The 25,517-nt window shown below is 58.7% G+C and overlaps 2 protein-coding genes across 2 annotated transcripts in view; both read right to left on the bottom strand.

The window, feature by feature from the left end:
* Window positions 1-296: 296 nt before the first annotated feature.
* The window catches only part of BMP8B (bone morphogenetic protein 8b), a 27,135-nt gene continuing 1,914 nt past the window's right edge, over window positions 297-25,517 (bottom strand). The window contains exons 2-7 of the mRNA XM_070076801.1: window positions 15,660-15,849; window positions 15,059-15,207; window positions 6,170-6,364; window positions 5,387-5,466; window positions 4,818-4,928; window positions 297-2,850 (exon numbers count right to left, since the gene is read on the bottom strand). Coding sequence (XP_069932902.1) covers window positions 2,701-2,850; window positions 4,818-4,928; window positions 5,387-5,466; window positions 6,170-6,364; window positions 15,059-15,207; window positions 15,660-15,849 — 875 coding nt within the window. The 3' untranslated portion in view covers window positions 297-2,700. The remainder of the gene's footprint in view (window positions 2,851-4,817; window positions 4,929-5,386; window positions 5,467-6,169; window positions 6,365-15,058; window positions 15,208-15,659; window positions 15,850-25,517) is intronic.
* On the bottom strand, window positions 10,654-12,543 carry OXCT2 (3-oxoacid CoA-transferase 2). Its single transcript, XM_002715729.5, is given in 2 exon segments — window positions 10,654-10,993; window positions 10,995-12,543. Coding segments are annotated over 2 exon segments (1,542 nt in total). The 5' UTR covers window positions 12,393-12,543; the 3' UTR covers window positions 10,654-10,849.

The following is a 25,517-nucleotide window of genomic DNA, read 5'->3' as shown; positions in this document are numbered from 1 at the left end:
GTCCCGGTTGGGGCGCCGGATTCTGTCCCGGTTGCCCCTCTTCCAGGCCAGCTCTCTGCTATGGCCCGGGAGTGCAGTGGAGGATGGCCCAAGTGCTTGGGCCCTGCACCCGCATGGGAGACCAGGAGAGGCACCTGGCTCCTGGCTTTGGATAAGCGCGGTGCACCGGCCGCAGCGGCCATTGTGGGGTGAACCAATGGAAAAAGGAAGACCTTTCTCTCTCTCACTGTCCACTCTGCCTGTCAAAAAAAAAAAAAAAAAAAAAAGATAACCTGATGACATGGCTTCCAGGCCAGTATGGCAGTGCAAGGCCTCCCACTGTGGGCACTTCTGAGCCTGTTTCTGTCAGTGTCCTCACCGATTTCTCATCAGTGTCAGTGGATCAGATCTGACCGCTCTGACTGAACCTTCTTTCTAGTCTGGCACAGCCCTGAGCAAGCAAAAGGGAAACACCGGTGTCCATGCTGCCAGCCTGGCCGCCCGCTGCACCTGCCATGCTGCATAATAGATAACTCATGGGAGGAAATCATGGCTTTTGTATCCAGGCATGGCTCTAGGGCTTTTTCTGTTTGATTTCATTTGGTGACCATCTGGATGGCAGAAATTGCTTGAAGTCTGACAGCCTAGCAGGCAGGTGAGGCCTTACTGCTTTTCAGTAGTTCTACATGAAAAAGGAAGCCTGTAACTGATTGGTTCCTGTTAGGCACAGCTTGATGGATGGGTAAGTGGACTCCAGGCCTACAAACCTTTGGGTAATCTGACAGATGTTCCTGGTGCACCCCGTAACCATGGCTGGGCACTGAAGATAACCAGGAGAAGTGAAAATGTCATTGTCAAAATAATTGGTTCTTTTAAAACTTGCAGCTGTCTAAAAGGCAGTGCTGTATCTGTTGAGAAGAGAGGTTTGTCAGATGAACTCTGACTGCAAACAGCTCCTGTGTTCTGTGATGGCTTCCATTCATCACAGCCACCTGGGCTCCATACTCAGGGCCGTGAGGCTGCATCAAACTGTGATTCCCTTGGATTACAGATGGAAAACAGAGGCCCAGGTAAGGATGTTCCCTACGAGTCACATCTTCCCTCCATGCCAGAATTGGTGCCCTACTTTGTTAGGGAACTGACCAGCTCCAGGCATGGGCATGCACACAGAGGCCCTCCCAGGGGCAGGTGCAGGGCAGCTGTCTCACAGCACAGCCCCAGCCCCCACCCCTGCTCAGCCCATCCTCAGGGGTGTGGAGGGTGAGCCCGAGATGCATCCTTGGGAGCACGGCGGTGCCACCTCTGCTGGGCGTGCCTGTGGTCGGGGTGGACCCAGGATCCGCTTTTAATGACAGGGTTCAGACAGCTGGACTCTGTCTGTCCCAGCAGGTAAATTACAGGCTTAGCAAGTAGAAATCAAATAAACACTGGGACTCCCAGCGCTGCTCCGGGGAGAACAGCGGTTTCCGGAACGGTGCAGGCTGAGACGAGGGTCCCCACCCAACTCAGCCTAATTGCCGCCTGTCACTCCCGGGGACAGGGGCCTTCTCTTTGACTCAGGTCTGAGAAACCAGACAGGGCTCTTCTGCACCCAGAGTGACACAACCTTGGGTGACCAGCCTGTTTTTGGCAACTTGTGGGCACATACAGGTGCTAACAAGCCCCGAGGCCTGCCCACAGCCTGCCAGAGTTGCAGACGCTTCACAAAGTGGCAGAGGATGGCGCAGTTTTCACTTCCCATGCTGATCGGTTGACAGCGGCTGCCTGAAGTCCTCTGCTGACCATTCACAAATGCAGCCCAGATTTGGAAGAAAAAAATACCAGGACCAATGATTGCTATCTGCCTGCAGGAGGGAAACGAGATGCAGGCACCGTGCAGTGCAATGTCATCGCAGGCCACCCGATGCCACCGCGTTTGCTCAGCAGAAAGAATGGAGCTGAGCTCCCACGGACCTGTGTGTTGGCAGAGACACGGATCAGTTGGAAACCTCCAAGATGCTTCTGTTTCTCCAAAGCAAAGTAGCAACGTCGTCCCCAGGTGGCAGCAGCGGCACAGGCAGGAAGCCCGGGGAGACAGGACTCTCGGCTCTCGGGCTAACCCATGTTCGTTCAGTTTTTCCTGAGTTGGCCCCACCTGTTCATCTGTGGTCAGTGCTTTGGATTCAGATCCATGAAGATACCACACTGTGGCCAGGTTTCTGCTGCTTCACTCTTCTCAGCTGGGGGGGAGAGCAACCCTGGGACGACCCAGACCTTGTCTATGAGTACCCAAGCCCCACGTGGCTAATGAAGGGCCGAGGGGGCCAGTCCTGTGCTCCAGGTGCTTCTCAAGTCATCTGTGTCTGCCCACAGTCTGGGCAACTGCTGCCCGTGGCCAGGTCCCCAGGCAGGGTTCCTGTGCCAGCCCCAAAGAATGAACCAACTCCTGTCTCTGGGGGGCAGGGGCCTGGTGTAGGACGCTGCTGGATGACCCAGACCACCGGGGCTGGAGGCAGCACAGTCTTACCAACCTCGGGCAGGAGAAGGGGCGCAGGGGGGCTGAGTGGACCAAGGCTTGGCAGGAAGGAGGGAGGGGCATCAGCAGGAGGCTTGAGGACCCTCCCTGCCAACCCTGCCTGAGGTCTGGCTGGGCTTGAAGGCATATTCTGGAGAGAGGCCAGAAGTCTCCCAGGGGGCCTGACCCAGATGGGGAGGGCTGGCCGCAGCCGGTGGCAGCCGGGCTCAGTGGCAGCCGCAGGCCTTGACCACCATGTTGCGGTGCTTGCGCAGGATCACGTTGTTGCTGCTGTCGTAGTAGAGCACGGAGGTGGCGCTCAGCTTGGTGGGCGCGCAGCACGCCTTGGGGACCGCGTCTGGCTTCATCAGGTGCACCTGACCAGAGGGGGTGCAGGCAGGGACATGAGCCCAGCGGTCTCCTCCAAGGACCTGCCCAGTCCGGCCCCCAGCTCCCACCTGCTCCCCACCCTGGCCCGTCTTGGGGGCGCTCATCTGCTCGGGCTCTCTCTCCTCCTGCACCCAAGGCAGGTACCACCATGCAGAGCTGCCCCTGCCCACTCAGGGCACTGCCCAAGCACTCAGCACAGCTGTCCAGAACCCACAGGCCCAGCCCTTGGCTCGTGCATTCTCTTACCTCCAGCCCCATGGGGACAGCCCTGCTGTGCCGGTCACCAGCACACTGTGCACCTAGGGCCCTAGAGGGCAGTGACCATCTGGTTTGCTATCTGGCAGGTTGTGAGCATTCCTTTGTGGAGCCACAGCAGGCCTGGGTTGAGGCTTGTGGTGGGGACAGAGGCCTGGGAGATCAGGTGGGCTCACCCCATGAGCCTCCCTCACCCGGGACCATGAGAGCCACAGCATAAAGGGTGGGCTGGGCTGGGCCGGGCCACCCCACATGTCCCATTATCAACTCTTGGTTTTTCTCCAAGGAAGGTGACTCCTGGGCATCCAGCAAGCACCCTTTGACCCTTGAGAAAGGAGCGTCCCCATGGGCTCCCAAGCACTTTCGTTATTCAGGCCTCTCACTCAGCCGCATCCCTCTGAGTACTTCTGCTAGAGACTCGTGGGCCTGGGGACCGCCACAGCTGGGTTCCGTGAGATCCCCCCACCACTGGCAAGCACGCAGAACACTTAGCAAGCAGTAGCAGCGGGCAGCAGTGCTCCTGCCAGAACCCCCACCACTCGAAGCTGCCCAGACACTGGGGACAGGCATTTAGCCCAGCAGCTGAGATGCCACATGCCACATCTGAGTACCTGCATTCCCTTCCCCGCTCTACCTCCTGACCCCACCTCTCTGCTAACAGCAGTGATGGCTCAAGTGATGGGGTTCCTGCCACCCAGGCGGGAGACCCACCTCCTGGCTTCAGCCTGGCCCAGCCCTGGATCCTGCAGGTGCTTGGGGGAATGAAACAGTAAGTGGGGAATCTCTCTCTCTCTCTCTCTCTCTCCAAATACTTAAATTTGTTTTTTCAGGAGTGCTTGTGGCACAGTGGGTTAAGCCACTGCCTGTAATACCAGCATCCCATATGACCACTGGTTTCAGTTCCAGTCATTCTTCCAATCCAGTTCCCTGCTAATGCACCTGGGAAAGCAGCAGAAGATGGCCCAAGTGCTGGGGCCCCTGCACCCACATGGGAGACCTGGATGGAGTTCCTGGCTCCTGGCTTTGGCCTGGCCCAGCCCTGGCCATTGAGGCCATTTGGGGAGTGAACCAGCAGATGGAAGACCTCTCTATCTCCCTCTCTCTGTAACTCTGTCTTGAATAAATTAAAAAAAAATTATTTTTTCAGTTGCACAGACACCAAGGCCTTATGAGGTATGACCTGGGGAAAACAGCAGCTGGGAAAGCGCCAGGGAAAAGCCCCAGGGTTGGGAGCCAAATCCCAGACGCGCAGCAGGAAGAGAGTAGGGGTGCACATGCACATCGCATACCCCACGTGCATGTCAGGGGAGGTCAGACGCCAGAGTGCACAGCGCATGTGTACACAGACGTCACGCAGGGGCCAGCCTACACGGGCACACAGTCTGTGGTGTGTGTAGTCTGCCTCTGCCCTCAGGAGCTGCGCCCTGTCAGCCTGGTGGCCATACACAGGCACATGGGTGTCCCACATGTGTGCACACGCCCGGCTGTTTGATGGGGGGCCGTGGTGTGCACATGCTCAGTGCATGCGAGTCTCCGTGAGTAAGAGCGGCCGTGTGAGGAGCAGTTTCCCCAGAGGTGCGGGGCTGAACCACCCTGCTAACTCCGCACAGAGAAGCTGCTGAGCCCGGAGCAGCACTCATGGCCCTCCCAGCCGGATGAGGCCCCTTCTGCCCTCCCAGCGGGACACCGCGGTACTGACCAAGGACTGCAGGATGGCGTGGTTGGTGGCGTTCATGCACGAGTCCAGCGGGAAGGAGCACTCGCCCTCACAGTAATAGGCCGAGTAGCCTTGGGGGGCGATGACCCAGTCCTGGGGGGAAGGAGGAGGTGAGCCCAGCCCGGCCCTGGCACAGACAGGGCTGCCCTCTCCCTCCCTGAGCCTCAGGGCCCCGCCACCCCGTTCGCCCTCCCAGAGACCCAGGGCAGGCAGGGCTGGGCGCCAGCTCTGTCCCCGTCACTCTGCACCCTCGCTCTGCCTCCACCTCCCCGGCCTGCCCCCGCCAGGCCGGCTGGAGCTGCAGTCCGGGGGGTACGCAAGGTGCTGCTGCCCGGCCTCGGCCCCTGACAGCTTGGCTGGCTGAGGCTCAGATCATCTTTACTGTTGCAGTTTAAAAAGTCCACCATAAAGTACCACAATGTCACTTTGGAAAACTTATAAACCCAGAAAAAAAAAAACCACAAGGATATCCAAGTCCCCCAGTTTTACTCCCTCCCTGGAGAGCCACGGGACCCGCAGGTGGGGACGTCACTGACAGAGTCGCAGATTACCAGCCAGCCGAGGTCCCGGAAGCTGACGTAGAGCTCGTGCCGACGGCACACCTGCCGGCCGTTGGAGCCGTGGACAGCATCTGCGGGGACAGACGGTCAAGGTCATTTCAGGGGTTCTGGGGGTGCCATGGGCACAGCTGACCCATAAACAAATGACAAGGCACTAAACCGTCGGCTCTCGTAAAGCCACGCCTGGAACCCCGGTCCTGCTCTGGCCCAGCTCAAGAGCCTTCAGTGGCTCCGGACTGCTACAGAGTGAGCCCACCTCAGCCCCGCCTCCCTGCCTGGCCACCTGGGGGCCTCTGATGCTCCACGACAGCCCAGCAAGACCCCGGGCCACCCCAGGCTCCTCTTCTCCACCCACTGCACAGGTGCAAGGGGCCCAAGTCAAGGGCAGGCATGGGGCTGACTCCCGGTGGCGGCCGAGGGGTGCGCTCAGGTCTGACCCTGACCCCTAGGGCCTCCGCTGCCAGGAACAACTGTGGGTCCCACAGGGCCCTGGGATAGAACCGAGGGTCCTCAAGGGGCTGTGGCTGCCCAGGGAAGGGGCAGTTGACTCTGACAGAGGCTCCTGGGAAAGGCCTGTGGGGCCAGGGGTGGCAGGGAGGGGACATCGGGAGGCAGGGACAGCCGAGACAGAGCTCAGACCCTGCATCAGTGGGCATCTGGCACGGGACAGTCAGGAAAGGAGACGGGAGAGGGACTGAGGCTTGAACCACGGAGAGGGGGCAGGGGTCTGCAGCCACCCGGCCTCCCGCCCCAGGCCCAGGCCCCGCCCCTCACCAAAGATCCCCGGCAGCTTGTTGGGCTGCGGCAGCTCGTTGGTTCTCTTCGGCTGCCTCCTCTTCAGCGGCCTCAGGGCCCGAGGGGCGCGTCCAGGGCTCGGGCTGGCCCTGAAGAAAGTGACCATGAATGGCCGGCGGGAGCGCGGTGCCCGCTGCCCCAACAGCCCGGCCCGGCCGGGATCCACGCTGAGCCCTGAGACGGAGAGAGGAAGAGGGTCACTCGCGGGCGCTGGCCCCGCGTGGATGCAGCTGGAGGCCGAGGCCCGGAGGGCACCCCCTGGGCCTCAGTGTCCTCATCTGCAGCCCGGAGTCCCGAGCTAGCGCAGCTCCCAGCAGGCGGCGCCTGAGGCAGCGCGGGGGAGGGGCCCCGTGAGCCCCCCAGGGACCTGGCTCGGTGGTCGCGCCCCTGACGTCGGCGACGGGTCCTCAGGCTCACCGTGCTCCCCTCTGCCGCCCTCACTCCGTCTTTGCACAGCCCTGCGCTTCAGCTCCACAGGGGGTCACTCGGCCAGGACAGAGGCCAGGGCAGCGGCCCTCAGAACCAGGCTCCGCCGACATCGCGGGGCGCCAGGGCGGGGTCCGCCTTCCGCCCACACCAGCTCCTCTGCAGTGCCCCGCCCGGCGCAGCTCAGGCTCACAGCAGCATCTACCAGGGCTCAGCGAGGCCTGCTCTGCCCAGCCGGCCCTGAGCCGGGCAGTGACCTCTCCCGGGCCCACCGATGAGACGTGGGCCCCGGAGGTGGGGCCGCGGGAACACAGCCCCAGAGCAGGGTCCAGCGCGGAGGTCTCACCCCACGGCCCGAGCTCACGGTCACTGGGCCCAGCTGACAGTCAGAAAGAGAATGAAGGAGCCAGTGCTGTGGCCTAGTGCGTAAAACGCAGCCTGCAGTGCCAGCATCCATGTGGGTGCCAGTTTGAGTCCTGACTGCTCCACTTCCTGTCCAGCTCTCTGCTATGGCCTGGGAAAGCAGTGGAAGATGGCCCAAGTCCTTGGGCCACTGCACCCACGTGGGAGACCTGGAAGAAGCTCCTGGGTCCTGGCTTCGGATCGGCACAGTTCTAGCCATTAGTGAACCCCCAGATGGAAGATTCTCGCTCTCTGCCTCTAACTCTGCCTTTCAAATAAATAAATCTTAAAAAAAAAAAAAAAAAAAGGCTGCAAGAGAGGCCGATTCTCAGACCTCAGCCCTAGGAAGAGGGACGCCCATAAAAGCGCGGTTTCCCCCACAGCCAGTCAGAGCCCAGGAGGCAACTCACAAACCCTGCAATTAAGTCAGGGATGCCAGGAGGCCACCGACAGAGCCATGCTCAGCACCTGCTGGTGGTAACAGCCCCTTGGCGTCTTTACTGAACCAACAGCATTGTCAGCACAGGAAAGACAACACGCGCTGGCGGACCCCCCCCCCCCCCACCGCCCCCGGCCAGGCTCAGTCTTCGCCATCTTTCTGGGCTATTCTCACTGTGTCCATCTAAACTCTGGGCAGAGTTCAGCGCTCAAAAAAGCTGGGTCTTTTATTTTTTTCCCAGCTCTTTTTTTTTTTTTAAAGAAAACAGAAGATATTATCTATATATGATTTATTTATTCTAAAGTTAGAATTATAGAGAGGGGTGAGAGAGAGAGAGGGAGAGAGGGAGGGAGAGAGAGAGAGAATCTTCCATCTTTTGGTTTACTCCCCAGATGGCCGCAATGGCGGCCAGGCCAAAGCCAGGAGCCAGAAGTAGCTTCTGGATGTCCCATGTGGGTACAGGGTCCCAAGCACTCGGGCCATCCTCTGCTGCTTTCCCAGGTGCATTAGCAGGGAGCTGGAAAGGAAGTGGAGCAGCTGAGACTCGAACCGGTGCCCATATGGGAAGCTGGCACTGTGGATGGCTGCTTAACACGCTGTGCCACAGCACTGCCCCCTTTTTCAGCTTTTTCCCAGTAGCATTGTCCTGGCCGTTGAGTCTCCAAAACAGCATCCCTGGTGTCCGAGTCCCTGCGAGCAGGCACAGCCTCACGTGCTGCGCATGCTCAGACACTCAGCACGACAGACCTCCTGCACTGTGCCTCTGCCAAAGCTTCCTCTGCCACATGACGGAAGCGTGACCACGGGCTCATTTCCTCAGCTCTTGAAAGAGAGCGGCAGCTAGCTGGCGCCGTGGCTCACTAGGCTAATTCTCCGCCTTGCGGCACCGGCACACCGGGTTCTAGTCCCGGTCGGGGCGCCGGATTCTGTCCCAGTTGTCCCTCTTCCAGGCCAGCTCTCTGCTGTGGCCAGGGAGTGCAGTGGAGGATGGCCCAAGTGCTTGGGCCCTGCACCCGCATGGGAGGCCAGGAAAAGCACCTGGCTCCTGCCTTCGGATCAGCGCAATGCGCCAGCTGTGGCGGCCTTTGGAGGGTGAACCAACGGTAAAAAGAAGACCTTTCTCTCTGTCTCTCTCTCTCTCACTGTCCACTCTCCACTCTGCCTTTCAAAAAGAAAAAAGAAAAAAAAAGAGCGCCAGCTGTTCAGTTCACATGGGCGCCTACTTCACACCAGTTACAAGCATGATACACACACATGCGTACAAGTATATGTGTGCACATGTAAACACGACACGTGCAGCTTCGCTCATTCCATTGGCAAGGCTAACTTTGGTCTCCCTTATACACCGAGGTCAGCCCTTAAGTGGCATGACTCAGACTAAGTCCACTGACCACTGGATGACGGAACAGCCAGAGGCCAGCCTTTGACCCATGATGTCACCTGCCCCAAGCACACATGCTGACCCATGTGAGGCTCCTGTCCAGACGGGACGTTGTGTGCTGTGCTGCAGGAGCTGACGTGGAGGGAGGGCCACAGAGAAGCCACTGGGAGAGTGGGTGCTGGCAGGTCAGGGCTGGGGAAGCAGCAGAGCTGTGAGGGCGGGGCCCGGAGCAGAGGGAAAGCCACGGGAGGTCCCCACGGGGAGAGAGTGGAGTAGCCCGGAGCTGAGCGGTCAGCAGTCACCAGTGCCGGCCTGAGCAGAGCCCTCAGACCGGCTGAACCTGGGGATGCCCTTGGCCCAGAGACAGTCCCAGGTCTGTGTGTGACACTGCACTGTCTTGGGGAGAGCTGGGGAGCCCCGGCTGTTCTGGGCCAAGGAGGCCCTCGGTCCTCCAGGCCAGCCTGCTCTTTGCCTTGGTCTTGTGCATGTCCATCTGAGGGCCTCGTGGACGCAGAGCGGAGGCCACGGGAAACCCACCTGGCGACAAACTCTCGAGGAGTTCCGGGAGCCAGCCTGGCCTGCAGGCGGTGAGGGGGGAGGGCCCACCGGAAGCTGAGAGCCAGGTGAACCTGACAGAGAGCTGCCGCTGCCAGGAGCGGCTGCCCCAAGGGCCAGGTGGGCTGTGCCTGGGGCCCCTCTTCAGCCACTGTCAGCTATGCAGGAGCGACCCGCCAGGGCCTTCCTCCTACTCCCCCAGGGCCTTCCCCCACCAATGACAGAAGCTTCGGCAGCCCAGGGTGGTCACATACCCTGCCCAGGAGCTTGGGGAGGGGCCGTCCACTCCGTGACGTCCCACCCCTCCTGGCCACAGTCCCGGCCCACTGCCCCGCCGGCCAAACGGTGCCCTCACTGAGTGCTGTCTCCCCTCCCCGCCCTCCTCCCAGGATCTGCCCAGGCCTTGGGGGAGGCTCCAAAGGGACCTCTCAGAAAGTCCCTCCCTCCCTGGAGTCTCCCGCCAGCTAGCCCCACCCACAGCACCCACCAACCCGGGAGCCGCTCTCACCAGGGGCATACTACTGCCAGACACTTTCAACACTTCAACTCACACACACACCTCCCACTGACACACATGCATCCCACACATACACACTTCACACCCCACACAGACAGCTCACATGCGCTCCTATACACACTCATTCACACCCAACGGACGCATTCACACAGCAGCACCCCACACTCCCACGCAGCTCAGTGGTCAGAAAGCCCTCCCGGGCCCTGCTGCGTGTGAGGAGCGTTTCAGAGGCCGGGTCGGCTTCTGAAGCAGGGAGACCGGCCCGGGTCTGTTCTGGAGAGGTGGGACCACCGGGCTTGGTGAGAGAACCCCTCTGTCTCTAGAACCTGCCTCCCAGAGCTGCAGCCTGGGCTGGGACTGCTGACTCCTGGAGGAGCCCCCCGGGGGTGGAGTCAGCGCCAACACTCGGTCCCCTTCCAGATCCCTTCCTGGAAGTCCCTGGAAAAAAGTGAGAGGGCGACAGGAGCCGTCTCTGGGGGACCGCGTCCCCACCCTCCCCAGCTCAGGGACCGGGTCCTGGCCGTGGCCTCGATGACGGCACCTCTGGTACACGCAGGGCGGGGCCGCTCTGCCTCCCCGCGCCCCCTCCGTTCCTGGGCTCTCTGGGTGCGGAGGCCCTGACCGGAATCCGCCGCGGGAGCGCTCCCCCGCCGCTGATTGCCCGCACAACCGCCGAAGGCAGGCGCGGGCCGACTGCCTGTCGCAACGCAGAGCTCAGAGCTGTGCCCTCACCCAGACCACTCGGGAGGGCGCGCGGGTTTCCCCTTTGTCTTTAATTCTAGCCAGGGTCCTCTGGATGCAAGAGGGTCTGTCGGGCGGTGGAGCCCCTGAGATGCTGCGGCCGTGGTCACAGCGCAGGCGACCCGTGTGTGCGGCCCCCAGTGCCCTCTCCTGCACACCCAGGAGGCTCCCCGGGACCCACCCTCCAGCTAGGGCCCGTCAGGGGGCCACCTGCTGCATGGGCCTGAGGTTGGGCGACACGGCAAAGGCGCAGCCCGTGCTGTTCTGGACGTCGGTCACGGTCAGGCCCTCCCAGAGCTCGATGAGCGTCAGCCCCCTCTTCTTGTGCACGTCGAACACGGCCCTTCTCGGTGATGATGCGGTCCACGCACTGCTTCCCGGTCAGCGGCATGCTGCACTTGTCCAGGATCTTGGGGCTCTTGTCCTTGGTGCAGTGCTCCATGGTGACCACCACTTTGGTCTTGTCACTGGACACCAAATCCATGGCCCCGCCCATCCCTTTCACCTTCTTGCCGGGGATCATCCAGTTGGCCAGGTCCCCGTATTTGGAGACCTGCATGGCCCCCAGCATGGTCAGCTGGATGTGTCCCCCGCGGATCATGGCGAAGGAGTCGTCGCTGGAGAAGAAAGAGCCGCCGGGCAGCACGGTGACCGTCTGCTTGCCCGCGTTGATGACGTCGGCATCCGCCTCCCCTCTGGTCGGGAAGGGGCCCAGGCCCAGGATGCCGTTCTCGCTGTGCAGGTGGACCGTGACGCCCGGGCGGATGAAGTTGCTGGCCAGCAGAGGGATGCCTATGCCCAGGTTGGCGTACATGCCGTCCTCGAACTCCAGGGCTGCGCGCTTGACGATGCGTGTCCTCGCGTCGGCGCCCGCGGCGCCCTCGGGCCGCACGGTCAGGCGCTCGATCCGCTTCTCGAACGCGCGGCCCTTGATCACGCGGTCCACGTAGATGTTGGGCACGTGGATGTCTTCCGGACGGAAAGCGCCCACGTCCACGATCTCTTCCACCTCCACGGCCGCCACGTCGGCGGCTTTGCACATGGGCGCGTTGAAGTTCCTGGCGCTGCCCCTGAAGACCACGTTGCCCGCGCGGTCGGCCTTCCAGCCCTTGACGAGCGCGAAGTCGGCCCTGAGCGCGCGCTCCAGCAGGTAGTGGCGGCCCTCGAACTCCCTCACCTCCCGGGGCTGGCTGCGGATGGCCAAGTGGCCGTCCGGGTAGTAGCGGATGGGGGCGCCCCCTTCCTGCACCAGCGTCCCGTAGGCCGTGGGCGTGTAAAAAGCCGGCACCCCGGCGCCGCCCGCGCGGATGCGCTCGGCCAGGGTGCCCTGCGGCGTCAGCTCCAGCTCCAGCTCGCCGGCCAGGTACTGGCGCTCGCACAGCGCGTTCTCGCCCAGGTACGAGCACACGATGCGGCGGATCTGCTTGGTGGCCAGGAGGAGGCCCAGGCCGAAGTCGTCCACGCCCATGTTGCTGCTGATCACCCGCAGGTCCCTCACGCGCGTCCGCAGCAGCGCCGCGATCAGGTTCTCGGGGATCCCGCAGAGCCCGAAGCCCCCGACCATGACGGTCGCCCCATCGGAGATGTCCTTCACCATCTCCACGGGGTCCGTGTAGAAGCGGGCGCGGGGCCGGGGGCTGGCGGCAAAGCGGCGGACGCAGCCCCGGCCCGCCGCGGGCCCCGAGCGGCCGGCGGGGACGCAGCGCCCGAGCGCCGACGCCAGAAGCCACAGCCGCGCCATGGTCCGCCCTACTCGAAGCCAGGGACGGGCCGTGTGCGCCCCGCGGGCGAGCCCAGCCGCCGCGTCACACAGCAAGGAGGGCACGGCCGCCCGGGGTCCCGCTCCCCACCGGGCGTGCGCACCGGACCCCAACAGCCCTTGACCCTGGCGGGAAGGGAGCTGCTTGGGCTGGAGCTGCGACCAGCCCGCTCTGTCCTGCCGGACCCAGTGGGCATCGCCTGCACTGCACTGGAGCTGCCAGGACAGAGCTGCACTGCGACCACCCTGCTCCGCGCACAGGTCCCGGCAGGGCAGAGCTGAGGCCAGGCTACCGGGGTGGGGTGGGGATGGGGCTCCAACAGGAATCCCTCTGGCCCCGCCTGCCCCAGTGGAGCCTGGGACAGAACCGCCTCCCCCTCCAGAGCTTGCTCAGAGTCACCAAGGATGTAAGGACCCGGCCCTGCCCGGCCACGATGGTGATGACACGGAGAAGGGGACAGCCGGCCCTCCTCATGCCCCCTGTGTGCCTGGCCCCTGCACTTGTTGAGTCCCATTGGCAGCCGGGGGAGGGAGTGGCTGCCCCCCACCCAGGAGAAGCTGCAGTTTCACCCCCATCGTGCCTGGGCACCGGGTCCCCAACAGCCTCGGGAGGGGCCCCTGCTGCTGAAGGGTCTGGCCCGCCCTGCCCTCTGCATCCATCCTCAGCCTGGCCGGGTTTCCCAGCGTCTTCCCCAGCGGAGCGCCTCACATGGGGGCATGGCAGGGCACAGGTGTCTCCCAAGCTGAGAAGGCCCCCGGGTCCCCAGCTCTCTCCAGCCACACCCCACTCCCTGCTGCCGCTCCCCAGTCCCCTCCGCCTGTCTCCCTGTCTCCCTCCAGCTCCACACTCAGGCTCTGTCCCCACACTCCGCTGCGCTCTTGGGCAGCAACCTCCGTGTGACCAGCTCTGGCCGCTGCTCTGCCCACGTCTTTAGCGCTCCCAGCCGGACACAGGGGCGGCTCCCTGCTTCCGGAAACTCTTTCTTCTCTTGGGCCCGGGTCCCCTCGTTCTGCAGGTCTCCTCTCCCTGACCTCGCTCTTGTCCAGCACAGTCTGCTCTCCCCACTGAGTCAGGGCTATTTTAATTTTCGACGTCTATTCAGGAAAATCTTAGTGTCACAATGTCCAGATTCTCAGGAAAACCACACCGATGGCTCGGGGAGTTCCCACACTCTGACCCAGCTTCCCTGGGGAGAAGTCAGCATCGCACATTCCTGGGACACATTTGTCACAGCTAAGGAACCAGTGTCGTTGTGAGTCTACACACCGCAGTGGGTTAGATCTGCACGTTTCCCCTGACGTCCCTCGCTGCTCCAGGACCCGCCCAGGACACCTTCTCACATTCTGCTGAGCACAAGCTAACTCCAAGCCTGGGACGCTTGCTTGTGGATTCCAGAAACTGGCCTTGGGAAAGCCAACAGAAGGGGCCAAGCAGCCTGGCCCTCCCCGGCCAGCACGACCAGGGACTGAGTTTATCCAGGGCAGTGGCTGCTTAGAGACACACTGGAGTCTCAGCACAGTGCTTCTGTCTCAGATCTCAGCGGGACGACGCTCAGCTGTTCAGAGCGCCCTGCTGTTCCCTCCTGTGCTAACCAAGCCTTCACGCAAGTTCCTCTAGGAAGTGCGCTGACTTTGGGGATAGGCTGTTGTCAGATATGCAACCAGCCTTAGTACGTATCTACCCCGACTTGCCACTCATCATGTCCCCAGCAGCCAGCCTCCCTCCCAGGCTCCTGTATGGCCCCAGCCCACCCTCGCCGGGCAGGACAGTGACCCTGACACCCCCACTCTGCCACATCCTCACCACCTGTGAATTCCCCAGCCTTGTCCTTGTCATTCTGATTGGCGCTGCTGACAAGGTGCAGACTTTGGCTATCAGAATGTCCCTGGTTTGGGTTGGTCTGGGGTTTTCTGATGTTAGACTGGGGCTGGGGTTTGGGGAGGGAGCCCCCAGGGGAAGTGCCCTTCTCACCACCTCCTGTCAGGGGCGCAGGGCACCACCGCACTGATGGCGGAGGTGGTGCTTGTCAGCTTCCTCACCCCCCTGCTCTGTACCTCCAGGGAGCAGGTCACCGCGCACGGTCGGTCCCCACGGAAGCCGACTCCTTTAGAGTGCAGATCTCAGAGGGCTTCCAGAACCTGAGCCGCTCCTGCCAGCCTCTGCGGCTGTGAATCCAACAGACCGCCCTCGGACTCCAACATCCGGCCTGGTCTGCCTGGCCCCAGCGACCCCTGCCGCCCTCCCACTCCCATCTGCTTCCCCTCCCTCCCCACCCACCCCACCCCCACAGCCACCCCTCGTGCTTCCTGGGGCTCCTACCCACCACCTGGAACAAAGGAGGCTCAGCCCAGAGCTCCTGTGGGTGAGTGGGGAGCACCTCGTGGTCTGTAGATGAGGAAACTGAGGCTGAGGACGTGGCAGGACCTCGGCTCACTGCTTGCAGCCCAGTCACTCCCCCCACCCTTCAGGCCCAGATCCTGCCGGTCAGGAGTGGGGGGCCAGCCCACGCCAGGGCCTCCTGCTGGGACCTCACCGTGGACCTCACTGGCATCCCTGAGGGCACAGCTGAGAAGGCGCTGCGTGCCAGAAGCCCCTGCTGGGACAGCTCTGAGGAGCCCGGAGCCCGGAGCCCAGCCCCTAGCCTCACCGTCCTCCGTCTCCACATAGAGGCGGAGTCCCAGGTCCTTGTGACGGCTCAACAGCCAGCGGTCACTGGCTGCCGTGACGTCCAGCACCAGCCAGCCCTCATCCCCAGCCTGGAGCGTCTGAAGATCCAAAAAGAACAAGTCAGACTCCCTGTGGACACGAAAGAACAATTAACCGAGGGCCACCAGCCGCCGTGTGCGTTTGTGCCCGCGTGGGGGACGTTCCCCGAGCACCTGCCCCGCCTGGCTTGGGCTGGGCCCTTCTGTGCCTTGTCTCATGGAACCAACCCTCCGTGGTGGTCTGTGTCTGTACACTGGGGAAACTGGGGCTCAGGGGCTTAGTCACCCACAGCCCCACAGCCAGGCTGCCGGGAGGGGGGCCTGAAGCCAGGACAGCGGCTGGGGCTCTTCCCACGGGGCTGAGCGGCCTGGGGCTGAGCATCTCCCTGTCTCAGGCTTCTTGTTCTCTCGGGAAGCCCCCCTCCTCCTCCAGGAAATGCGCCCCCCGCCCCCGCCCTGCCCAATTGGACTGGACACAGCTCCTAGGCCTCGACGTTGACACTGAGGCCGTGTGGCATGGCGGGGCCGGGCTGAGGGAGGCACCTGTTGGAGTGCTCCTGGACCACCTGGAACGTGCTGACGTGCAGGGTCCTGTTGACCAGCTGCGTGCTGGGCTCCTTGTAGATCCGGAACTCGGCAGCTGTCACCGCCTCCCCCGCTGGGATCTGAGTCAGGTCGAAGAGAAACTCCTTCCAGTGGGGCTCCTGGCGGCCCAGGGCGTGGTCGCGCTCCACTGAAAGATGAAGCGGGAGTGGGCGGTCACCGGGGCGGGGGTGCTGGGGCGGGGCCTGAGCAGCCTGGGTGGGGTGGCTTCCTTCCCAGCACCTGGCTGGCTCTGGGGGTGTAGACCGGGCTCCACGAGGTTGTGTAGTGAGGAGCTTGGCAGGTGACCAGCGGGCCCTAAGCCCCAAACAGCAGTCTTGTCTCCTGTCCCCCCTCAGCCTCCTGCACTCCCTGGGCCCCACAGATGAGACAGGGGACAGGCCCTCCTCTGGCCTCCCAGGCTAAAGGGGAGGTGGACACCAGACCCAAGGCCACAGCACCCAAGGACACCCGGTGGGCAGGGAAGTCACTGCCCGCATCTCAGGGGGACGGGGTCATTCCGGGTCACCCCGTGGGCCTCCGTGGGAGGTGGAGGAGGGGAGATCTCTGGCTGACGGCTGGGCCGGCTGTGAGGGATGGCTGAGGCTTTGCCGCAGTGTCCAGAGAGGGCGCTGCAGAGGACATGCCGGCAGAGCCAAGGCCAAGAGTGGAAGGACCTGGGGCTGGGAGGGAAGAGCACCGTGAGGACAAAGGCCCAAGTGCATTCTGGGGAGCGAGGTGAAGGAGGAGGTGTGGGAAAGGCAGGTGGGAACAGGGAGGGGGTGACAAGCTTCTGGAAAGAACCAATCGAGGGCCCGGCTGTCCGAGGGTCCCCGCTGGCAGCATGGCAGCATGTCAGCCGGCTTCAGGGTGCAGATGACTTTTGAATGGGCCTTGAAGGACGGGGTGGCGATGCAGCGGCTGGTGGAGGTCAGGGAGGGGGCTCTCGGCAGAGGGGCTCTGTGCACAGTGTGGGGGTGCTGCAGCGACCCACAGATTGAGGTGTGGGTACAGCAGGGGTCTGGGTCTGTGGGGAAAGGGTCAGACTCCCCTGGCAGGAGGGAGCCTGTGCCTCTGGCCAGTGGGGAGCCTGGGGGTCTGGGGCTGCAGGGGAGCAGGGGGCTCTGAGTGGCTCATAGGAAGACCCCGTGCAAGCAGAGGTCAAGGGCAAGCTGGAGGTGGACTGCAGTGGGGGCCTGGGTGGGGCCGGTCCAGCACTCTGGGCAGAGGCCGTGGTTGCGGGACACATCCCACGCTTCCCCAGCTGCCCGAAAGTCCGGGACAGGATATTTAGGGCAACCTCACTTGAGCAGCCTGTCACTTTCAAATGCTAAAATCTGTGTTTCCGGAAAGCAGGGGTGGGAGCCGCCCAGCCCTCCCCAAAACCCAGCACTGAGATTTTAATGATATGTTTGTGAGTCTCTTTAAAAATTCTCTCTCTGGCTACTGGGCTCAGGGACCACAAGGCAGGCTTTTTAAAAGCACCAGGCTGTGCGGCCCTGGGCGGATGTGGGGAGCACTTCCTGTCCTCGCGGCGGGGACCTGGTCCAGGGATGGACAGGCACACAGCTGTGCTGGGCGGGTCAGGGGACAGGCGGGCGTGTCTGGGCTGGGGCAGATGGCGGGCTTTCAACCAGTCCAGGGAAGAGGAGAATAGGAGGTGCATTGTCCGACAGCACCTGGGGCTTCCTGAAGTTTCACTTTCCGGTCAGAACAAAACTGAATTTTCTTTTCTGAAAGTCACTCTCGTTTATTTTATTTTGGAAGTCACTCTCTCCTCTATTCGACCTATTCTGGGCACTGGGAATGCAGGAGTGAATAAAACAGATCAGATCTCTGCACTGGTGGAAGGTACAGTCTAATGGGGAGAGAGAACAGAATCCACAAGTAAAACACAGGCTATCATTTGTCTTAGTGCTGTGAAGACGATGCAGAGCACTGTGGGTTGAGGAGTAACAGAGAAAGGGTGTGTTACATGTGCTGCTCGTAACGGCCAACTTTGTGAAAGAAACAGGTACGATTAGACACGGCCATGCTCACACGCTGCTGACGGGAGCGCTATGTGGAGGAACCTCTCAACACCTAGCCAAATAACAAGTGAATTTACCCCATCGTTTTTTGTTTGTTTGTTTTAAAGGTTTATTTTGTTTATTTGAACGTTGGCATTTACAAAGTGAGAGAAAGAGAGACAGAGAGATCAAGACCTTCCAACCACTGATTTACTCTCCAAATGGCCACAACAGCTAGGACTGGGCCAGGCTGAAGCCAGGAGCCAGGAGCCAGGAGCTTCCTCCTGGTCTCCCACGTGGGCACAGGGGCCCGGGCGCATTAGCGAGGAGCTGGATCAGAAGTGGAGCAGCTGGGACTGAGGGCTCGAACCAGCACCCGTATGGGATTCCGGCATTGCAGGTGGCAGCTTAACACGCTAGGCCACAACACCAGCCCTAATCTACCTTTTGATACAACTCCAAAGACACACTTAGCAAAAACGTGAAAAGATGTAGCAGAAGGCAATTCACTGGGCGCAGGAAAGAAACCAAGCTCTATTTGGATCCACAGAAGTGCTGCTCATAACCCTAAAGACGAAAATTCAAAGACAAAACTTCCCAAAACCACATTCCTAAACAATTAAAATCCCAAATGTTGAAACCCTGAGATCCCAAATCCCCAAAGCCACAATTCCCATGCTGAAAGGCCACATTAGAAGGGTAGAAAGCCACACTCTAGGGAAGGGATTTGCTGCATCATATGGGAATGATGAAGATGTCAGTTTAAATATGCGCCATTTGTCTGCATTGCCTTTCTTTCCAGATGATGAAATGCTGGGAGTCCTCAATGAATTAAAGCCAGTGAGGGGCTGGCCTTGTGACGTAGTGGGTGAAGCCACCAACTGCAGTGCCGGCATCCCATATGGGCACGGGTTTGAGTCCCAGGTGCTTCATATCCGATCCAGCTCTCTGCTATGGCCTGGGAAAGCAGTAGAAGATGGCCCAAGTCCTTGGGCCCCTGCACCCACATGGGAGACCAGGAAGAAGCACCTGGCTCCTGGCTTCTGATCGGCTCAGCTCCTTCCATTTCAGCCACCTGGGGAATGAACCAGCAGAGGATCTCTCTCTCTCTCTCTATCTCTCTGCCTCTGCCTCTCTGTAACTCTGCCTTTCAAATAAATAAATAAATCTTCAAAAAAAAATAAAATAAAAAAGGAAGCCAGTGAAGTTACTAACTGGTTAGCAAAGAATTATGTGCACGGTACGTGTTGCTGTTGGATCACCAGTAGTGTTGCCACTAAATTGGTGGTGTGTATATGAGTGTAGAATGGATTTCTGATAGTAGTATGGAAGATGGGAAAATTTAATAGGGAATGCTCATGTTGTATATTAATCACAGTAGAATTTCAAAAAGAGCAGTGCCTTATAGAAAATGAATGTGAACATATGTTCTGAGGAGAGCCACATCCTAAAAGAAAAAACAAAATTAAACAAAAATATCCCAGCAACTATGCATCTTGATGCAAGACGCTAAGATTCGGTTAATGATGGTGGAGACCGGTCTGCTCCTATAGCCTTTGCTGTGTAATTGCCTTTAATTTACTCCTGAAACACCCTTTTTCACAGGGTAAATTTTCTTTCGAGGTCATTTTTTAGCTCTTCTCCCCATTATTTTAAATTGCCAGCATTATGTTTTTCTAATTCTCTATCCTATGCATTTCATCTTGCCATCATTTCCGATACTGGAGGTATACAACGGGTAAGGACTTTCAGGAGTGTTCCAATTCATTTTGCGACTTGGTTGCAAGTGTGAGTCTGGAAGTGCATTATCGCAAGGCTGATGCTGTGCGCAAGCCACTGTGCATGTGGGAACACCGGAACCCCCTCAGCAAATTAAGGATGTCCTTTGGCACGTCTGTATTTGTGAAAGGCACAGTCTTTCAAGATCTCGGCTCTTTGGGCAACTGCGTATGTGGCAGTGATCTGCTGACCTGCGGATCATTAAAAAGACTTGAGGTCTGACAGTATCGCACGTGGTCAGTGACAAAGCTGGGCGCACACAGTTACCAAGAGCGGTGGCATGCATTTCACTTTTTAACCTGTTCATGAACACGGTGTATGCACCTGCTTATAACAATACACTATTATCTTCTGTTTATAACTATATACTTATAAAAATATGACTGTTGTTCATGCATGCAAAAACATGTTATTATTGTGTAAAATGGCTTGTTTTATTGGGTAAAGTGATGTGTTTTTGTATGTTTCTAAAAAAAAAATAACTCCCCTTTAGGGGCCTGAGTTGTTGTGTAGCAGCTAAAGCTGCTGCCTGTGACACTGGCATCCCAGATGGGCTCCAGTTTGTGTCCCAGCTGCTTTCTTCCTATCCAGCTCCCTGCTAATGGTCTGGGAAAAACAGCAGAGGATGCCCCAAGTGTTTGGCCCCTGCTACTCATGCAGGAGACCTGGATGAGGCTTCTGGAATCGGGAATCTGGTTTTGGCCTGGCTCAGCCCTGGTCATTGTGGCCATCTTGGGGGGGTGAACCTGTAGACGAACTATCTCTTTCTCTCCCTCTGTCTCTTCTTTTCTCTCTGTAACTCTTTTTTTTTTTTAATATTTATTATTTATTTGAAAGGCAGAGTTACAGAGAAGGAGAGGCAGAGGCAGAAAGAGAGAAGTCTTCCATCCACTGGTTCACTCTCTCTGGTTGCAACAGGCAGGACTGGGCCAAACTGAAGCCAAGAGCCAGGAGATTCATTTGAGTTTCCCACTTAGGTGCAGGGGTCCAAGCACTTGGGCCATCCTCTGCTGCTTCCTCAGGCACAGTAGCAGGGAGTTGGATCAGAAATGGAGCAGCTGAGACTTGAACCAGCACCCATATGGGATGCTGGTGATGCAGCTGGAGGCTTAACCCACTACGCCAGAGCACCAGCCCTAATCTGACTTTCAGATAAATAACCTTTTCTTTTTAAAAATTCCTTTTGCAAAATATAAATGTCTTCTAAAGAACTTTTTTCCTAGAATTATCTTTTTTTAAAGTACATTTTTTTTAAAGATTTATTTTATTTATTTGAAAGACGAGTTATAGAGAGGTAGAGATAGAGAGAGCAGTCTTCCATCCATTAGTTCACTCCCCAGATGGCCACAATGGCCAGAGCTCGCCGATCCGAAGTCAGGAGCCAGGAGCCTCCTCCAGGTCTCCCACGTGGGCGCACAAGCCCAAGGACTTGGGCCACCTTCCACTGCTATCTCAGGCCATAGCAGAGAGCTGGATCAGAAGAGGAGCAGCCGGGACTAGAACTAGTGCTCATATGGGATGCCGGCGCTTCAGGCCAGGGCGTTAACCCACTGTGCCACAGGGCCAGCACCCCCTAGAATGATCTTTTTAAGACTATTGATCTGTTTTGAAATTTTAGTCTTTAAGGATTTTATCTCTTGGAATTTCAACATCCCAGACGATGGGGTTCAGGATTATGTCTTTGGGATTATGGCCCAAACTCATGCCATCGGCCCCTCTCATGTTTATTTTCCACAAGATTATAAAAGCTTCCCTAAATGCTCAAACCCTGAGCCAGCTTCTGTCTGGGGAAGCAGCAAATGGGTTTACTCTCTGAACTGCCTTAATGTGGCTCCCTGGGAAATAAACATCATGAATCACCAATGTGTGCCGACAGAACCCCCAACCTCCTCCTCCAGCCTTGGATGAAACCACCTCCGGATCCCACACTTCCGGGAAAGACCCACTGTGGGCAGGAGGTGGCCTCCCTGGCCGCAGTGCAGTCCACATCTGGGGCCTTGCACCTGCTTCTCACAGGCCGGGTCCACAGATGCCAACACCAACAAAGCCATCAGCTATTTTTGTGTCCTGGGCAAAATTTAGACTCACCCAGCTGATCTAAATCTGTCTTGTTTCTGACCAAAAGGCAAGATTTCAAAAACCAGAGTGGATGTTGGGGCCTCAGCTCATCTCTGAGTCCTGCCCAGCCCCTGAGGGTGGGGGCAGGCTCCCCAGGGCCCAGAGGTGGACAGGCTGGGCCTATCTGGCTGCTCCTGCTGCTGACCAGGCCCAGGGCATCCCCCTCCCCAGCCCCGGCCCCCTCCACCCCGCCTCTGCAGGCCCACGGTGGAGCCACAGAATTGACGTCCACTGACCCTGCGCCCTGAAGGACTTCTGCCACCCAGAGACCACAGAGCTGCGGGGACAGGCTCGGGGCTGCCGTCGGGCTGCCGTCAGCTGGGTCCCATTACCGACCTTGCTCAAGGGCTGTTTCCATAAACGGCTCTGCACACGTAATTACCGGCCCAAGCCTCAGCTGGCTGCAGACTCCAGATTAAAAGGGAGCACCCGCACACACCGCCACATCAAGCCTGCCAGGGCCCAAAATAGACCCCAGGAGCTGCGGGCAAGAGGGGAGCAATGCCTCCAGCTGGGACCCGGGGAAGGAACTGTGGGGATTTTCCAGAAAGCTGTGGTCACCGAGGCACATCCCCTCTTGCCTGTAGGGAGGGGCTCCCACGAGGAGGTGGGCTGGCGCCCCTCCCCACCCTGTCCCTCACCCCTGGAGTGGCGGGAGATGGGCACTTTCTACTGTCAGAGCTGGAAAGGCTTTGGGCAATCCTGCAGAGAAGGGGAAACTGAGGCCCAGAGGGGCAGAGGCTTTCCAGGGGTCATGGGTCAGACTGGGGCCCTTGATGTGGACTTCCGGACTTGGAGCCACAGTGAAATCAGCGGTCTTGAGGTCCAGCTGGGTGGTGACGCTGCGGCCGGGGAGGCCACCTGTTGGCAGGGCTGTCTGTCGGCAGCTGCCCCGGGGATGCTGCTGAAGCCCCCTCCTCCAGGCAGGGCCTGAGAGACCCCGGGTCCCAGGGTAGGGCTCAGGGAGATGCTGCACCCCTCGTCGGCTTCCACAAAGACACAGAGGCCGGCCCCACTCTGCCTGCCCGGCCAGGCCCAGGTCCCTGCAGCTGCCCTCGTGCTCCCCTGCCTCCTTCTGCACTCCTCTCCCTTTACCTTGGCCATCTGCTTCGAGCACCTGCCACGTGGGGGCTGGGAAACGTGAATGGGGTGCGGGTGTCACAAAGGGTCAGATTCAGTCCTATTTTTAGGAGTAGGAGAAAGAGGGGCTGGACATACCCCTCAATCAGATAGGTAGAAAGTGACTAGAGGGGTCGGCACTGTAGCACAGCAGGTAAAGCCACCACCTGCAGTATTGACATCCCATTTGGGTGCCGGTTCAAGTCCTCCTGGCTGCTGCACTTCCAATCCAGTTCTTTGCTATAGCCTGGGAAAGCAGTAGAAGTTGGCCCAAGTCCTTGGGCCCCTGCACCTTCGTGGGAAGACCAGGAGGAAGCTCCTGGCTTCTGATGGGCACAGCTCCAGCCATTGCGGCCAACTGGGGAGTGAACCAGCATATGGAAGACTCTCTCTCTCTCTGCCTCTCCTTCTCTCTGTGTGTGTAACTCTGACTTTCAAATAAATAAAACTGAAAGAAAGAAAGAGAGAGAGAGGGAGGGAGGGAGGGAGGAAGGAAGGAAGGAAGGAAGGAAGGGTGACTATAGGGACTGGTGCTGGGTTGTAAAAGGTTAAGCCAAAGCCCACAGAGCTGGCATCCCATATGAGCACTGGTTCAAGTCCCAGATGCTCCACTTCTGATCCAGCATCCTGCTAAGGCACCTGGGAAGGCAGTGAAAGATGGCCCAAGTGCTTGGCCTCAGCCACTCATGTGGGAGACCTGGGTGGAGTTTCAGTTTCCTGGTTTCAGCTTGGCCCAGCCCAGGGTGTTTCAGTTATTCAAGCAGTAAACCAGCAGATAGAAGATCTCTCTCTCTCTCTCTCTCTCCCCCTTTCTGTCACTCTGCCTTCAAATAAGTAAAGAAATCTTTTTAAACACATGCACACACATTTTGGGGCTGGCATTGTGGCACAGGGGGTTAAGCCACTGCCTGCAATGCTGGCATCCTATATGGGTGCCAGTTTGAGCCCCCACTTCCAATCCAGCTCCCTGCTAATGTGCCTGGGAAAGCAGCAGAAGATGACCTGAGTGCTTGGCCTCATGTCACACACTTGGGAGACCAGAATGAAGCTCCTGGCTCCAGCCTGGCCCAGCCCTGGCCATTGAGGCCATTTGGGGAGTGAACTAGCAGATGGAAGACCTCTCTCTCTCTGTCTCTCCCTCTCTCTCTGTAGCTCTGCCTTTCAAATAAGTAAATAAATATTTTTAAAATTAAATTAAATTGAAAACATTATTTCATGTTGTCTCTTGGGATCAGGAATTCAGGCCTTGGCTGGGCAGGTCTGGGTGAGGGTCTCTCTTGAGGTCTCAGTGAAACTATTGCTGGGCTGCAGTCTCCAAAGACTTGGTGGGGCCGACAGGCCCACTTCTAAGCTCGCACATGTGGCTGCTAGTTCCTCACCACGTGGTCTCCCCAGACGGCTGCCCACCTCCTAACTTCCCCAGAAAGGGGAACCCACGGGAGATGGAGGCTGCCGTATCTCATACCTAATCTTGTTGGGGATGTACCACCACTCCTGTTACATGATACAGTCACACAGGCCACCACTGGCATGATGCTGGAAGGGAGGGGATTGTGACCTCAGACAGCCCTGAGAGAGGGCTGATTCACCGCACTTATAGACAAGAGAGCTCTAGACCAGGGGACTTAACTGAACTATGCAAGGCACTCAAGATGGGATTCGCATCTAGGAGAGGCTCAGTGCAAAGTCTACACTCTATTCTGCTCATCCACGGCCTTGTTCAGTCGGGAGCACATCAAGGGACCAGCAAATGGCTCAGTTGGATTAGAACGCTGGGCTGGAGGGACTTGAATTCTGTTCTGGCTGGAGGGAACACACAGAGGGATCCTGAAAAGGAAAAGTCATAACAGGGCTTTCACTGGGGGAGCTGGAGTTTCAAGAACATGCTAAGAGCTTTTCATAAAGGTACTTGATTTATTTAAGAAGCAGAGAGAGAGAGCTCATACACAAGGGCTGGGAATGCAATTTAGGTAGCAGGGATCTAACTACTTAAGCCATCACCAATGCCTCCCAAGGTCTGTATTAAAAAGGAAATTGGACTTAGGAGTTGAGCCAGGAATTGAAGCCAGGTATTCCGATAAGGAACACAGGCACCCCAACCAGCATCCTAACCACCTGGCGAGAAGCCAGCCCTGTGCGTGTTTCTTCAGCAATGGCCACAGGCTGCTCTGAAAACCCTGGATAATTCAGCTTTCTCTACACACAGGTCTTGCAGCCTTCAGCTTCCCTGGAACCCTGACTGTGTGCATGGTTCTGGATTGCTCAGGAACGGCTGCTGCTCAGGGCAGGAGCCAGCAGCTAAGGGGAATGACCAAGTTTTACTGCGGGTCTTGCCACTAACCAGTTGGCCTTGGGAAAAAAAAATTTAAAAACTTGGCACTTATGGAGCATTTATCAGGCGCTTTTCAGCACTTTACATGGGCTAACTTATTTAATACTCTTACCCATCCTGTGAGGTGGATCTCCCACTTGATAGACAAGGAAACTGAATCACAGAGTAGGATGGAACTTAGATAAAAATCATACACAGGGTTTCGCAGGCTGGGCTTCCGGGGCAGCAGACGCTGAGTTGGAAGTTAACCAGAGGCTAATCTTTGTAGGGAATGAAGGGCACAGGGTTGGACACAGTCAAGCAGCGAGGCCTTCACAACAAAGGCCTTGGTCCTCTCTGACGGTGTGGGGAGCTCTGGGGCTGACACTCCTGTAGACCAGGCATTGGGTGTGGGGTTCCCACCGCTGTGAGCTGGCAGCAGCCTGCCCTCCAGGAAGCTGGGACAGCGAGTGACTCAGTGCA

This window comes from Oryctolagus cuniculus, chromosome 7 (genome assembly GCF_964237555.1).
Source record: "Oryctolagus cuniculus chromosome 7, mOryCun1.1, whole genome shotgun sequence".
Taxonomy (NCBI): Eukaryota; Metazoa; Chordata; class Mammalia; order Lagomorpha; family Leporidae; genus Oryctolagus; species Oryctolagus cuniculus.
This window is presented reverse-complemented; position numbering and strand designations above follow the sequence as displayed.